General features: G+C 40.9%; 2 protein-coding genes across 12 annotated transcripts in view; one reads left to right on the forward strand and one right to left on the reverse strand.

Annotated features, from left to right (window-relative positions):
- PARG (poly (ADP-ribose) glycohydrolase) overlaps nucleotides 1-15,171 on the reverse strand; it is a 146,180-nt gene that overhangs the window by 119,574 nt on the left and 11,435 nt on the right. For 2 of the 8 annotated variants that reach the window (XR_001002707.1, XM_011950375.1), the window contains exons 1-4: nucleotides 11,020-11,525; nucleotides 4,565-4,631; nucleotides 2,666-3,652; nucleotides 1,593-1,776 (exon numbers count right to left, since the gene is read on the reverse strand). Coding sequence is in view for 7 of the 8 variants with exons in the window: in XM_011950375.1 (XP_011805765.1) it covers nucleotides 1,593-1,776; nucleotides 2,666-3,652; nucleotides 4,565-4,631; nucleotides 11,020-11,221 (1,440 nt within the window). In the remaining variant the exon portion in view is untranslated. Of the gene's footprint in view, nucleotides 1-1,592; nucleotides 1,777-2,665; nucleotides 3,653-4,564; nucleotides 4,632-11,019; nucleotides 11,526-15,171 lie in introns of those variants that run through there. The other 6 variants (XM_011950376.1, XM_011950379.1, XM_011950378.1 and 3 more) reach the window with 6 other exon arrangements.
- LOC105517720 (mitochondrial import inner membrane translocase subunit Tim23) overlaps nucleotides 11,514-15,171 on the forward strand; it is a 30,584-nt gene continuing 26,926 nt past the window's right edge. The window contains exons 1-2 of one of the 4 annotated variants that reach the window (XM_011950372.1): nucleotides 11,514-11,799; nucleotides 14,535-14,593. In XM_011950372.1, coding sequence (XP_011805762.1) covers nucleotides 11,694-11,799; nucleotides 14,535-14,593 — 165 coding nt within the window. In that variant the 5' untranslated portion in view covers nucleotides 11,514-11,693. The remainder of the gene's footprint in view (nucleotides 11,800-14,534; nucleotides 14,594-15,171) is intronic. The other 3 variants (XR_001002706.1, XM_011950373.1, XM_011950374.1) reach the window with 3 other exon arrangements.

Below are 15,171 nucleotides of genomic sequence, written 5' to 3' on the forward strand. Positions count from 1 at the left end.
CTGGTTCCTGGCACTTGAAGCCCTCTGTGATATGAACCCAATCCAATTTTCAAGTCTCTTCCTCATTCTCCACCCAAATTCCACACTACAGCAAAGGCACTGTTTTCCATTTCTGAAACAGATAGTTTTCAATCATACAGCCTGTTCTTATCACTCTTATATATCTGTCTAGAAGTCTCCTATCTTACTAACTCCACCTCAGAAAGTTATGCTCATCTTTTAGAGCTCAGCTCAAACCCCATAACTCTGCTCAATGTTACTCTCACCTCTAAATATGCTAAAGAATTCTGAATTTCAAAATAGTTAATCACATCTACACTAAATTGTATGTTAAGAGGGATCGCATCAATTTTTTTTAGTACTGCGTGTGAAATCTATATAAAACCTGACTAATGAGAGGAATGTTTAAAACTACCCAGCAAGTGATGGCAATCTAAAACTGGATTATGGTGATGGTCACATAGCTCAATAAATGGACGCTATCACCAAACTGAGCACTTAAAATGGATGAATTTTTATATACCTCAATGAAGTTGGCTTTTAAAAGCAAGAACACACAGAAAGTATAAAAGAGGTTACTAAGAACTAGGAGAAGCAGGGAAGGAGGTTTAATTATTTAATATGTACAGAGTTTCTGTTAGTGTAGTGTTATGATATTCACATTGGTTTTTGTCCAGGTTCTTGGCTTGTAACTCCCATAAAATGTTAGAATTTTGTTATGTTTTGTTACAATGTTGTTAAAATGTTTTAATATAATGTTAAAACAAAGACAGTAACAGCCCTTTCCCAAAAGAAACCCCTTCTTGCGTGGGGACTAGACTGCCATTGTAGGACTAACAAAGTAGACACAAGATTAGAAATTATGGTTTAGGGGTCGTGCAGCTGGGGGCTACAAGATTCCGACCCTCCCTAAATTACTAAGATCAGTGCTTGGGGTATTTTGCAGACCCTGCACTTGATGGATCAGCTGGCACCACCCAGATGGATAAACTGGCTCATTTGATCTTGTGGTACCCACCCAGGAACTGATTCAGCACAAGAGGACAGCTTCAACTTCCCATTATTTCTTCTTCTGACCCAACCAATCAGCACTCTCGACTCACTGGCCTTCCCCAACCCACCAAATTATCCTTAAAAACTCTGACCTCTGAATGCTTGAGGAGACTGATTTGACTAATAAGAAAACTCTGGTCTCCTGCAGAAAAAAAGGCACAACTGGATAATGATTTAAGGACACTAAACTATACGTAACTTTGAAATTTAGGGACGAATGCAGGATTGTGCAATGGGTACACAATACTATCAACTGAGTAAAAAGACAGAAAAAGAATCCAATGGGGTTTCCTAAAAATACTGAAAACACAAAAAATCTTCACCATCAGCTGATAATGATTGCTAATGATTGCTAATTTGTTAGGTTCTATATTAACTAGGTTATCATTACATCGTTCCATACTGTAGGATTCTCAGTATTTTATATATGCAGAAAACAGAAGAACTTTCTAAGCCTTGGTCTGTTTCTCACTTAATAAATACCACAATAAATGAAGACTTCCAGTCTTCTCTTATGATAGATAAGAGGTGCTACCTACCCGAATAGTTACTGTGTGATTGGCAGATGGTCTCAAGAGAGGCAGCCGGATCCCACATCGAGGCATTCTTCTCATTTCCTCAATGGGAGTTCCAAGCCACTTCTTATCTGGAGAAAGGTGAGGCGGAATGTATTTAGGGATCTTCCTTTCTGTTCTTGGATGTTTGGTTTCACATTGTTCTTTTCTAAGGTCAAGACAAATGTATTTAGTCACAAATTATTTGCTGTTTTAATTCCCTTAGATACACAAGCACAAAACTTACCCAGATGTTATTGTTTAAAGTATGCCATACTTGGTCACTCATTTCATTACGTTTTATATTTACAATCAACAGAAAAACTTATAAAGCTTATAAAACTCAAGAGCTTATTTTTAACAGTCTGTGGAAGAAAGTTCCAAACACATGTAAATCACCTTCTCAAAACAGAAATGAGTCATGGTTCACAGTATCATCTACACAGTAATTTTCAATGAAGTGAACTCACTATTGCATGCTGATTGCACTAACTCAGGAAACTCAGATCACAGAAATCATGGATGGGATTTAAGATTCCATATGGGGTAATGGCAAAATATAAGCTTTGTAATATGACACACCTGGATTTAAATCCCAGCATTACCACTCAGAAGGTGCATGATTCCAGCGAATTCTCTAACCCAAATCTCAGTTTTCCCATTTAGTGAGTATAATACCATCTGTCTGCCTGTCACGGCATTAAACAGTGTAAAAAAAAAAAAAAGTGTAATACACTATGGCCTACAAGAATGTCTGGCTGAAGAAACAGTAGCTACTATCAACCTAGTACTTTCATGTTCTCGTTATTCCCATAAATACCAAAAGGAAGCTCATGAAACTAAAAATCTGATTTCTAATACTCATTTTATTTCTTGTTTTCTGTTTCTAGCCTTTTTAGAGTTTAAACTTTAGAGTCTAGGTTTAAATTTCGCATAAGTAGTTAACAAGAAACAAAACCATTTCTTTGCTTTACTAGAAATCATAGCTTCGTTAAACTCCCTTACAAAACTATAAAGCATATTATGCTATTGGAGAGATATTCCTCACAGAAAATTACCTTCTGTCCTCTGCTTTGGGCAGTCTCATGAAATGATCTGTGATTTTAGAATCCTTTCTTCCATGTTGCTTGGAATTTCTGCATTCTACATTCAGGCTAGAAATATTTCCAGGTAGTTTAGCATTTAAATCATTCATTCCAGTGCGACTCTCTCCTCCTTCAAATTGGAAATGTAATCTAACTTCACCTCCCTTAGTAGAATACCGTTTCCTAAATTCAATGTCAGCGTCTCTTGCTTGGAACCTTGAAGGTTTATTTGTTGTTTGGGAGGAACTACCATCTTCTTGTTCATCAAAACCTGGACTTGTCTCCTCATCTGCTTCTGAGTCTTGACAACTATTTTTAGAATTATCCACATCCATCGGTGACTCGGGTTCACTTTCCTTCTCAAATGGAGGAGAATTTCCTAGGCAACTTTCTTGTCTACTCAATTTGTTGTCATTTTTTGGTCCAGTACCAACATCCTCAGAGCCAGCATCTGACAATGGACTCTCTGGCACGACGTCTATCTCCTCTTGCTGACAGCTTGCACAGTCTTCCCCAGGATGGCAAGACTTGCTGCACTTCTGGTGGCTTCCGGCTTCTCTGGCCTGTTCATCTTCTGTAGTCTGCTTTGCATTTACAAGCTTTACCGTTGTGAGAAACTGTTGATTGTCTCTATTTTCTTCACTATCTGTGTCACTGTGATCTTCATTTTGAGGTGACCGATCAATGTTAGCATTACTAAACTGCTCTGGTACCAGGGTTACTGTCTGAGGTTCACTTTCCAAAAGCCGCTCCACGTGTTTCCCTTCATTTTGCCACTTACACATTGCTGCAGTCTGATGCTGGTTCAAATACTGTGTACTTTTTTCAGTGGGTGACTTATCAAGACTTAGCTGAGAAACATTTTCTAATTTTTCTACATTATGTTGGTAAAAGTTATCTTTTTGTACAGAACTCATCATGGATTCTATTCTTGTATTGTTGTTTTCTTTACTATCCAAACTACAAGAGAACAGAAAGAACTAAAAACAACTTATAATACAAAAAAGTCACTTATCCAATCATACACCCAGTGTCACAGCAGTAATTAAACTCCCCTTAGTTACCTGAGCACATGTCTTCCATGACTCCATGCCTTTGCATGTGCCCCTAATGCCCTCCCTGCAGCTGTGTGTCTGGCAAACACCTGCCTTTCCTTCAAGTCATAAATGTCACTCACTTCTCTATGCAGTCTTACTTTAGGGACCAAAAGTAAAGTTGAACGTTTCTTCTACACACTAACCACCACTGTGCCTTGCTCATACCTTTACTATTGCATCCATCACACTAGGCAGTAAGTATGTGTTTTTGTGTGTGTGGCCACTGCTACACTGTAAGTATCTTAAAGACATAAACTGACCGGGCGCAGTGGCTCATGCCTTTAATCCCAACACTTTGGGAGGCTGAGGCGGGCGGATCACGAGGTCAGGAGATCGAGACCATCCTGGCTAAACCTGGTGAAACCCCGTCTCTACTGAAAATACAAAAAATTAGCCAGGCATGGTGGCAGGTGCCTGTAGTCCCAGCTACTCGGGAGGCTGAGGCAGGAGAATGGCGTGAACCCAGGAGGCAGAGCTTGCAGCGAGCCGAGATCTCACCACTGTACTCCAGCCTGGACGACACAGCGAGACTCCATCTCAAAAAAAAAAAAAAAAAAAAAAGACACAGACTATTCCTGTCTTATCTCAGTATTTCAAGTATACAGGACCGTCCCTGGCACACAAGACTCTCTAAAAAATTACTTTTAAGGTGATTTTGAATTAACATAGATAAAGGAGAATAGAAAAGCATGAACAAGGAAAGAAAATACTAAAGCAACAAGATAAAACATCCATGTATTATTATTCATTTCTCTATATAGGAATGTCTCTATACCTTTCTGATTCCGCTGTCTTGATTCCTTTAGTGTCCATCCAACTGGTAATAGTCTTTTGTTTGAAAACTATAAAAAAAAATGTATATTCACACATTCCTTCAAACAGAAAACATATACAGCATATTATACATGCAAGGAACTATGCTAGGTTCTACAGGTTAAACAAAAGATTAATAACTCAAGTATTTGCCCTCAAGTAATACCAGTAAGATAGGAACATAAATGTTAATACATATGACACAGGGTAGAAAATGACTGGTGCCTAAGAGAGCTGGTATGGCCTAATGGATAACAGCATAGGCTATGGAATCAGAACATTTGCATTCAAATCCTGATTCTCTCATTAGCTTCCTAAGTTACTCTGTGAGGGGTCATTTCTCCGTATCTTAGATCCCTCATTTGTAAACGTGCAAAATAACTATCTCTCATGAGATAAGGCTTAATTTAAGTAAAAATAGTTTATGTGAAGTGCTTAGGGCATTATCTGGTTTATGCTTAGTAAATGTTGATTCTTAATTATCATTATTATTAAAAGAGGTCCCGATAAAGGAATTAAGGTTATTTCCGAGGAAGACACTACTTCAGTGAACAGGAGAAACTGGGGCATAATCGGTAAGATTTCTTTGGAAAAGGTAAGGCTTGAATTATGCCTTGAAAAGTAAACATGCAAGTCACATAAAACGAAAATTATAAGCAAAAGCACCAATATCGGGGAAATATAAAGAACTTAAAAAGAAAGCAAAAGAAAATATGGTTGAAAAGTCAGCCAGGATCATATCATACAACAGGATCTTGAATGACCCACAAAGAGAAGTACAAAAAATGTGTTGAAAGATATGATTCCTCTCATCTAGGAGGCTCACAGTCATGCATGACAGCCTGGAGGATAAATCTGAGGGGCAAGAGTGAAAAGCTTATTGCCAGAAACCAGGGAGAAAGCTACTAGTCCAGGTCAGTGGTTCCTAAACTATCTGGATCATCAGGAAGCCAGCCACACCCAGTCCTACTGAATCAGAATCTATATGTGAGTAGGATGAAGGCATGAGGGGAGCTGGAATCTTTTTTTTTTTTTTCCAAAAGTGATTTTGATAATCCACTAGATTGAACAGTGACTGGCCAAGAACATAAACCAGTCCTTGTGAGAGTAGTAAAAGTGAGGAGAGTCATTACAGACTTCACAATAAGAGGGGAAGTTAAAAGTGACTTTAAGCTTTGGGCTTGAGAGACTTGAAAAATAATGACAGCCTTAAGTAGAAATATGGAATATAAGAGAATTGTGTTTAGGGAAAAAGTATGATTAGGTCGATTCTGCCTACACTAAATTTGAGATGTCAAAGAAGTAACTAGATAGAAAACAATATCACTACTTTTGGCTTCCTAAGGTTTCCTTCCCAACACACCAGCAGATAGTAGCAACAGTAGAATTGATAGCTCAGGAAAGGGAGATGCAATATAAATAAATACAAGCCACATTTTATATAATCATTAGAAGTAAGTATGCTGTCAAAATTTAATATATTGAATAAGGGATTAAATGTACATCATATTTTAGTATCAGAAATAAAATCTTAAACATTCACAAATGTTTAAGATTTGAGATACTCACTAAATTGAATGTAAGAATCTTAGCACACTAAGTCACAGGATCTTTCTTATTTACCTACCTCTCCTCAAATACCATATTGAGCAAAACAGATGCAGGCTCAAACAGACGAAAATCAGTGGTTTATTTTTCATTGAGATAATGGCATAATCAAAATACATTTCAGACGGGGAGAATTTTATACCAGAAAAATATTCAGTTGCTATATAATCTTCACCTTCCACAAAATACTTATAATCCAACTAGTAAAAATCTTTGATTAGTGTTTCAAAAATAGTTTCTATCACAAAAAAGTAATCATGCATAGTGATTTCTTATTGTTAAACACCATTACTTCAATGATTTTATTTAGCATTTCTGCAGCAGATCAGGCTTCAGAGAAAAAATGAACCTCAGTCAGAGGGAGTAAGAGGATAAACCATCTGATTCTGAAACTTTTTCTATAGTTCTGTATTCTCTATTTATTTTCTTTATATCAAATACAGCAAGTATAGTTTAGAAAATCCTCAAATTGGGCCAGGCGCGGTGGCTCACGCCTGTAATGTCAACACTTTGGGAAGCCAAGATGGGCTGATCACGAGGTCAGGAGATAGAGACCATCCTGGCTAACATGGTGAAGCCCCGTCTCTACTAAAAATACAAAAAATTAGCCAGGCGTTGTGGCGGGCGCCTGTAGTCCCAGCTACTCGGGAGGCTGAGGCAGGAGAATGGTGTGAACCCGGGAGGCGGAGCTTGCAGTGAGCTGAGATCATGCCACTGCACTCCAGCCGTGCCACTGCACTCCAGCCTGGGCAACAGTGTGAGACTCCATCTTAAAAAAAAAAAAAAAAAAAAAAATTCCTCAAATTACAAACCAGTAATATGCCAAAACATTCATTTTTTGAGTTGGTTTAGAAGTTAAAACATCTTTTTTCCATAAATATAAGGATTAATGTTAAGATGCAATGACTAGGTTCCTACAACACACACGAAGCACATACTCCAGTGATAAGTCTACAGAACCTAAAGACTGCACACATCATTTCATGAAAAACCAGGAGTGTTCCAGCAATGGTGAGGAAGAGAGCTCTCTCATGTAGCCCTGACCCTGAGAATGTGTTTTCTCTCCAGTTTCAGGTTTCCTGAAGCCTGAGGAAGGGATGAAGGAGGAAAAGCAAGAGGTGAGGAACCAGTATCTTCTGCTAATAAAACATTGATCAGTCCTTCTTAGGGCCTCAGAGAAAGGACTGCTTACTGCTCTTTGCAATATCACTACTTTTGGCTTCCTAAGGTTTCCTTCCCAACACACCACAGGACTGTGTCAGAGCTTTATCCCTCTTGCTCCTGAAGCATAAAATGATGCTTTCCAGGTTTCCTGTGAATTTTAACTAGAAATAGTCACAACAAGGCAAAAAGAGTGGCAATAAGAAGTGATGAAGATACAAGATCTAGAGTCAGATCATCTTGGATTGAGATCTTTGTTCAGTCACTTACTAGTACCATCTTGGTCAAGTTGCTTCATTTTGTTAAGCCTTTATTTACTCACCCAGAAAATGAAGCTAACAACACCTACTTCTAAGGGTTATGTTGATAATTAAAATGCAAAAATTAGAGAAAATATTGTGTTCAGTCTCACAAAACACTCAACAAATATGTTATCTCCCGACATTTCCACCCAGTCTTTTTTTTCCCCACTGAGATCAGTAATTCTTCAACTTTGACTTCACACCATTTACATTTACTCTCATCAGTAACATTACTCAGTAACCAGTGTATTTTAATCAGCAGGTCATTCAATTAACAGCTATAGATACAGCCAAAACGCACAAAATGCAATAACATTCACCTGCATTTCAAAGGCACGCTCCACTTTCACAAAAAGTCCGTAGCAACGCATCTGGATAAACCCTTTATCATCACAATGTGAATAACATGCTGAGTTCTGCCAATCTGCAGGTTTGCAGATTTTTTTTTTTTCTTTTTTCAGAAGTGGGGTCTCGCTATGCTGCTTAAGCTGGACTGGAACTCCTGGGCTCAAGTGATCCTCTTGCCTTAGCCTCCCAAGTAGCTGGGACTACAGGTGCATGTCACCATGCCCAGCAAAATTTGTGATTTCAGTCAATATAAGAAAAGTGCCCAGGAGGATAAATAACGTAAAATTTAAAGATACTGAGTAAATATCCATTTCTCTACCCCACTTACTTGTCCTAAGATAATTATGTATAAAAATTTAAATACCAAGTTCCTAAAGGAATCCCAAAAATTCAAACAATGGGCTTTTGATACAAATATAGTCTTTGAACATTGTTAATTGGTGTCCTGTCCCAGGTATATAGAAAACATTTAAACATGTGAAATACAGCCCCAAGTATTCATTTGGTACCTCTTCTGCAGAAATCTTAAGATCCAACCAGTGAGGACTGACTGTCCTCACCCCTATTTGCAACTAACTCCTCCTTCTTTACATGCAAATAAGGTTAATGAAACCACAAATTATCCAGTCACAGGAGCTGAAGTTCACCTGAACACACACCTGAAGTTCACCTTCAGTTCCCTCTCCCCTATACAAAGTTCTCTGAAATCTACATCCTAAATTTTAAATTCATCCCTTTCGTATACCCTTTAAACACATCACTTATTAGACAACTGCCATGTTTCTTGCAACTAGTCTCCCTGTCTATAGTCTTGACTATCCAGTATTCTACAAACTACAAATAACCAGTCAATTTTCAATGAAATAACACAGACAATACAAGAATGCATCACACATAGTAAAGTTAAGTATTATTTCATGGAGCATTTACTTCAGTTATAAATATGGCTTATTTGCCAGGTTACATATATTTCTAACTCTGTGTACCGGATAAATGCTGTGGGTTGCAGTTAGAAAAGTCCAAAAGCCACTGTTTAAGCCATATTTTCTAAAATATTAACCAAATGGTATTCCCACACTTAAAAGCTTTTTAGTGGTTTCTCCATCAACCACAGAATAAGGTTTAAATTCCTTAAAATGGAACTTGAGTTTCTTCATAAGCTCCTGCCTGCCACTCAGCCTCATCTGACACTCCTCTGTCATCTTATGCTCCAGTCTTACCAACTTTTGCATGTCTTATTACCTCTGCGTGTATAATTCTTTCTCCTCCTGATTTATACAGCAAATCTTCCTCATCCTTCAAGGCTCAGTGAAAGTCGGCTTGGTACTGCCCCTAAGTATGAAGACATCTAAGTGTACACTCTTCATCAGAGAACTGCCCGAGCTCTGCCCAGCCTCTTACACTGTTAACGAATGCATCCTTTTTGAAATGCTCTCCTTTGCCTGACACAACACAAGCCAGGCTTTCCTTCCACCTCTGCAGCCGCTTCTCTTCAGTCTACCCTTGAACTTTGGTGTTCCTAAGGCTTCTGCCCTAGGTCAATCTTTACTTTCTCTACATGTTTATATGTTATCTATGCCTATAGCATCCATTATAATGTTTATGCCAAGAACTCCCCAATCTATTTCTCCAGCACAGAAATATTTCTTCTCAAGCATCCCATTCTTTCATGAATCCATCCCCTTCCCTACTGCCAGCATCCAGGTCTAAGTTACAATTATTTCCAACCTAGATTAGCTCCTTAACTGAGTCTTGAGGCTCCACTTGAGTTCGTTTCCAATTCTTTCTTTATTGTCCACACACCAGCCAGACTTTTCAACAAATAAGTCTAATCAAATCACTCCCCTCCTAAAAACCCTTGAGTAGCTTCTCAATGCCCTTAAAGCTCAGAATCCTTAGCAATGTCTACATATCCAATTTGATTTGACTTTTTTGTACCACCCTGCAGCCTCATCTCTCACTCTCTTGCGTTCAGTCTATGTATCAATTACACTTCTGTTTTTGTTTTGTTTTTGTTTTTCTGAGGCGGAGTTTCGCTCTTGTTGCCCAGGCTGGAGTGCAATGGTGCCCTCTCGGCTCACCGCAACCTCCGCCTCCCGGGTTCCAGCGATTCTCCTGCCTCACCTGCCTCAGCCTCCCGAGTAGCTAGGATTACAGCTGCCCGCCACCACGCTCAGCTAATTTTTTTTTTTATTTTTAGTAGAGACGGGGTTTCACCACACTGGTAAGGCTGGTCTTGAGCTCCTGACCTCAGGTGATCCACCAACCCCGGTCTCCCAAAGTGCAGGGATTACAGGTGTAAACCACCGCGCCCGGCCTCAATTGCACTCCTGAAACACTCCCTTACTTCCTCCTCATCTAACTTCTACTCATTCTTAAGTTCTCAGAATAAGCATCTCATCTTCTGGAGGACTATTTTCGATCCCATAAATTAGATTAGGTAGAACAATCTGTCCTTCATCTATCAGAACATCCATTACCTTTTATTATATTAACTTTTGCTATTGTCTATCTCTCCAGATAGATTTCAAGGTATGAAGGCAGAGGCCAAGCTTCTCTTGTTCAACACTGCATGCCAGGGACGGGTACAATGTCAGCTTAGACTAATAGCTCTGCACCCTGGGACCCAGAACCTGAACAAGTAAAGTTGTTTTCTTCATATCTAGAGGCTAAAGCGTCCTACTGTTTCACATACACAATTACATCTCCTTGACGACTAAAGCAATTTCTCAATTAAACCTGAAGAAGCAAACAGGTGGTGGAGTCTCCTGCCATTTTCCGCCCTATGAGTGACTGCTCATCAGTTTCTCACATCAATAGCACTGGGAAATATGCAGCCCCATTCACCCACTAGTGGCTTTGTTAGCTCAGCAAGTGGGCCTCAGCATAATAATGCACACAAGACCAGAAAGGAGTGACTGGAGCCCCTGGGTCCTCAGACTGAGACCAGAAGGTTCCGGACGAGGCGAAGGACAAAGATTTTTATTTTCCCACGTACCAAGCGAGGTGGCGCTGCCTCTGTGCTGTCCCGCCCGCCCTGGGACGCAGGCTGGCGAGAACGGTGGGACCCTGAACTTGGGGTTGAGGACGCGCCTCTGCCTGCTGGGAAAGCTCCGGGCGTCCGAAGCAGCCGGCGAAGTTGGAGCGGCGCCCCAGCGGGGTCGCTTGGTGCAGGGTTCACAGTCGGGGCCCGCATTCATGCTGGGACCCGCAGCGCACTGTCCCCGGGCCGGCCCGGGCGGAGAGCCTCATTCACTAACCGTGAGAGGAATGGACTGCACCTCCTTCTCAGCGCCTCCCCGCACCATTCCCTCTCCGCTGCTTCCTGCTTCTGCAATTGCTGACCCGCCGGCCTCCCAAGTCAGGCCGTAAACACTCTCCTGCCGTCCCTCTTCCACTGGCACCCCACCTGCCTCAGAATGCGCCGCTTTGATTCGGGATTCGTTCTCTTTCCCACCACCGGAAAGCTGCCGTCAGGCGCTTCCGGCTTCCGGGGCGCACACTGCCGCAAAGCGGAAGTGCGGCGCTTAGCAGGAACCGGCGCCCGGAAGGTCAGCGTGTGAAGGAGGCGCTAGCAACGCGGGGGTTACCCGCTGTTATTGAGGAGCAACGGCCCAGCGGACCACCCAGACTCGAGACAGCGGCAGGAACCACTCGGTTTGCTGAGATACCATGGAAGGAGGCGGGGGAAGCGGCAACAAAACCACAGGGGGATTGGCCGGCTTTTTCGGAGCCGGCGGAGCAGGTTACTCGCACGCGGATTTGGCTGGCGTCCCGCGTAAGTATGGGGCCTACCTTGCGATTATTTCTGACTGGTTCTTGCGTCTTCACTAAAGTTGCGCGTCCCATGTTTTATGGTTTTTTTTTGTTTTTTTTCCTTTCTGGCATTTACAAGCTTCAGCACCAGTGGTGGGGTTAGTGTGTCTGCATGGCTGCTCTTTCAAGATCGAAAGGCCTTAAAAAGGGCCACGGATCTCCCGGGGAAACTGTCCGTGACTGACCTGGACTCGCGAGATCGTGCATGTTTTCTTAGGTTTCTATCCAAGCCTCGTGCCTTTTGTGTGTGGTGGGCCGTGTGATTGGCCCTTGATTAAGAGTACAGCCCAGCTTTGGGAGTAAATGTATTCCAAATAGCAAGCCGTAGTTAACTTTCTAGTACACAGCGACGTATTCTGAATCCCCAAGTAGCCGTCAGGGCAGAACATTCAGTAGTATTGCATATAAGTGAGAAATAAATAGGACTTGGGACAGGCTGGGAAACCATCTTTAGGAGCTAGGAAGTAAGCTGAACTTTAAAGGTGATATATAGACATGAAGAAAGAAGCCAGGTAAGGATTATAGAAAAAGGAAATAAGCAGCAACATAAAGGATACAGAGGCGTAAATACCTTGCCTTTGCCTCTCCTCAGTCTTGCGAATGTGTATTCCAGAACTTTGGTACTTTGTAACTGTGGTTATTCAACTGGATAAATAGAACTTGGGCCTAAAGATAGGCAGTTGGTCGTGGATAAAGCCTTTACGAAAGTACTTTCTTTTTAGAGAATCCTTGTAATATTTTTCTAGGTGTTTTATGCTAAAGGACAACAACAGCAAAATATGTTCAGACTGACTAGCGCAAAAAAATATAAAAGAAAAGACCTTTCATATCCCTGGTGTCACCTTTGTCATAAAACGGAATCTACAACACAAGGTGTTTTGTTCTGTTGGTTTTTTTTGTTTTTAGAGTCAGGACCTCGTTCTGTCACCCATGTTGGGGTGCTGTGGCATGATTATAGTTCACTGAAGCCTCGCACTCCTGAGCTCAAACAATCCTCCCCTTTAAGCCTCCTAAGTAGCTGGGACTCTAGGCACGTGCCACCACCCCTGGCTAATTTTTTTTTTTTTTTTACTTATTATGGAGATGGGACCTCCCTGTGTTACCCAGGCTGGTCTCAAACTCTTGAGCTCAAGCCATTCTCCTGTCTCAGCCTCCCAAAGTGCTGGGTTCCTAGGCCTGAGCTACCACTCTACCTGTTTAGAACACAGTTTCATATTAATCTTAATATCTCTGAGTTTCAGAGCACAAACGGCATATACTTCCTTAATGTGACAATATTGTTACCTTAATTTGATTAAGATTTGAAGGTAAATTGAGGGACCAGGGAATGAACACCATTTACTGAACTTTTACAGTGTGCTAGCTAGTTTTCTGGGGGCAGGACTATAGTGGTTTTTTTGTGTTTTTTTTGTTTTGTTTTGTTTTGAAAAGACTTGCAGTCACAGAGCTTACATAATACTGAGGTAAGCCAACAAACGTCAATTAAAACATTACAGTTAGCGGTAAGTGCTGTAAAAGGGAATAAAGCAGAGTCATGAGATTGTGATGGAAGCAGGATGCCATTTTAGAACGGGTTAGGGAAAACATCTTAAGGGAGTTGACATTTGAGCTGTGACCCAAATACAGTACAAATGCTTGGGAGGCAAGTATCCAGGAAATTAGCTAGTGCAAATGTCCTGAAACAAAACAAATTTGGTATGTTTAAGGAACAACTCTTAGACCACTCTGTCTTCATAGTTACAAGGGAGTTGGATCAGTTGAAGATTGTGAAATCAAAGAGGTAGGGAATGACAGCTAATGTAGGGTTTTGTAGCTTATGGTAAGGAGTTTGGATTTTCTTAAGAAAAATCACTGTAGTTGCTGTGTAGACAGTGAGTTGAAGGGGCAAGAGAAAGCAAGGAGTTAGGTAGGAAGTTGTTGCTGTGAGATATGATGGTTGGACTAGGATGGTAGCAATAGAGATAAGTAACACAATTCAAAATAGGTGTTGAAAATAGAATAAACAGGACTTATAATTGATGAAAAGATCAGAGGCATAGCTGATGCATGTATTTGTGAATTAACTGCTGAGATACAGAAGAATCCAAAGATTGATAGGTTTTACTGTTTTCAGTGTTAGTGAATTCAGGTCTGGCCCTCTGAAAGTTTGTGTTTTCTTTTGCACAGACCCACATACCTGTGGTAATGACCCAAGGATTCTCAACCTTGCCACAGTAAATCAATCGTTAATAGTAATACGTGAAGGAACTGCCTTGAAATACTTACATACAACATGTACACAGTCAGAAAACCCAACTCAACCACTGTTTTTCCCATGGAATTGATTAGTCTTTTCTCAGTCTTATTCTGCAATTTACATAGTCACCAAGCATTCTTGTACTAAATTGAAAGAAATTAACTTTATAAATGGCCTAGGCTACACTTCCTGTAAGTTCAGTAATCTGATCTATGACACTGCAAATATCTTACTGGTGTAAAAGCCTGAGCCACCAGTGGAAAACCTGGTTTGGGATTGAGGGTCTGAGGATATCCTGAGTCAGCCCCAAAACTGACAGGGAGGATAAAATGGGAAAAAATTTTCGCCTTCAGTGAACCTATAAAAATTGCAAACACATGTAACAATCAGGAGCTGGATTAACTCTAACCGAATTAACTTAAAGAATGTTGTTGCAATGTGACATTTTGTTTTCTCTCTAGTAACTGGTATGAACCCTCTGTCTCCTTATTTAAATGTGGATCCGCGATACCTCGTGCAGGTAAGATTAAGATTTTACTAGTTTGGTGCATTATTTTACCATTAAAAAAAAAACGCCAAGTGCTATGCTGACTTGAACAATGACATACACTTCTGGAGGCAGTAAGTTTCTGGTCTCCATTCACCCTTTTTTCCTCACAAACACTAGGAGCTTGGCCTGCATCTCTCTGAAATCAGTTAACTACCTTCAAAGGCTTATTTTTTTAAAACTAGAACGGAATTAATTTTTGAAAGCATCCAAATAAAAATATTGGGGTGCCTAATTACAAAGTGTGTGGAGTTTTTTTGTTGTTGTTGTTTGTTCGTTTGTTTTGAGATGGAGTTTTGCTTTTGTCCTCCAGGCTAGAGTGCAGTAGCGCGATCTCTGCTCACTGCAACCTCAGCCTCCCAAATTCAGGCCATCGTCCTGCCTCAGCCTCCGTAGTAGCTGGGACTACAGGTGCCCACCACAACGCCTGGATAATTTTTGTATTTTCTTTTTTTTTTTCGAGACTGGAGTCTCGCTCTGTAGCCCGGGCTGGAGTGCAGTGGCCGGATCTCAGCTCACTGCAAGCTCCGCCTCCCGGGTTCTCGCCATTC

This window comes from Colobus angolensis, unplaced genomic scaffold, assembly GCF_000951035.1.
Source record: "Colobus angolensis palliatus isolate OR3802 unplaced genomic scaffold, Cang.pa_1.0 Scaffold306, whole genome shotgun sequence".
In the NCBI taxonomy this organism is placed as follows: Eukaryota; Metazoa; Chordata; class Mammalia; order Primates; family Cercopithecidae; genus Colobus; species Colobus angolensis.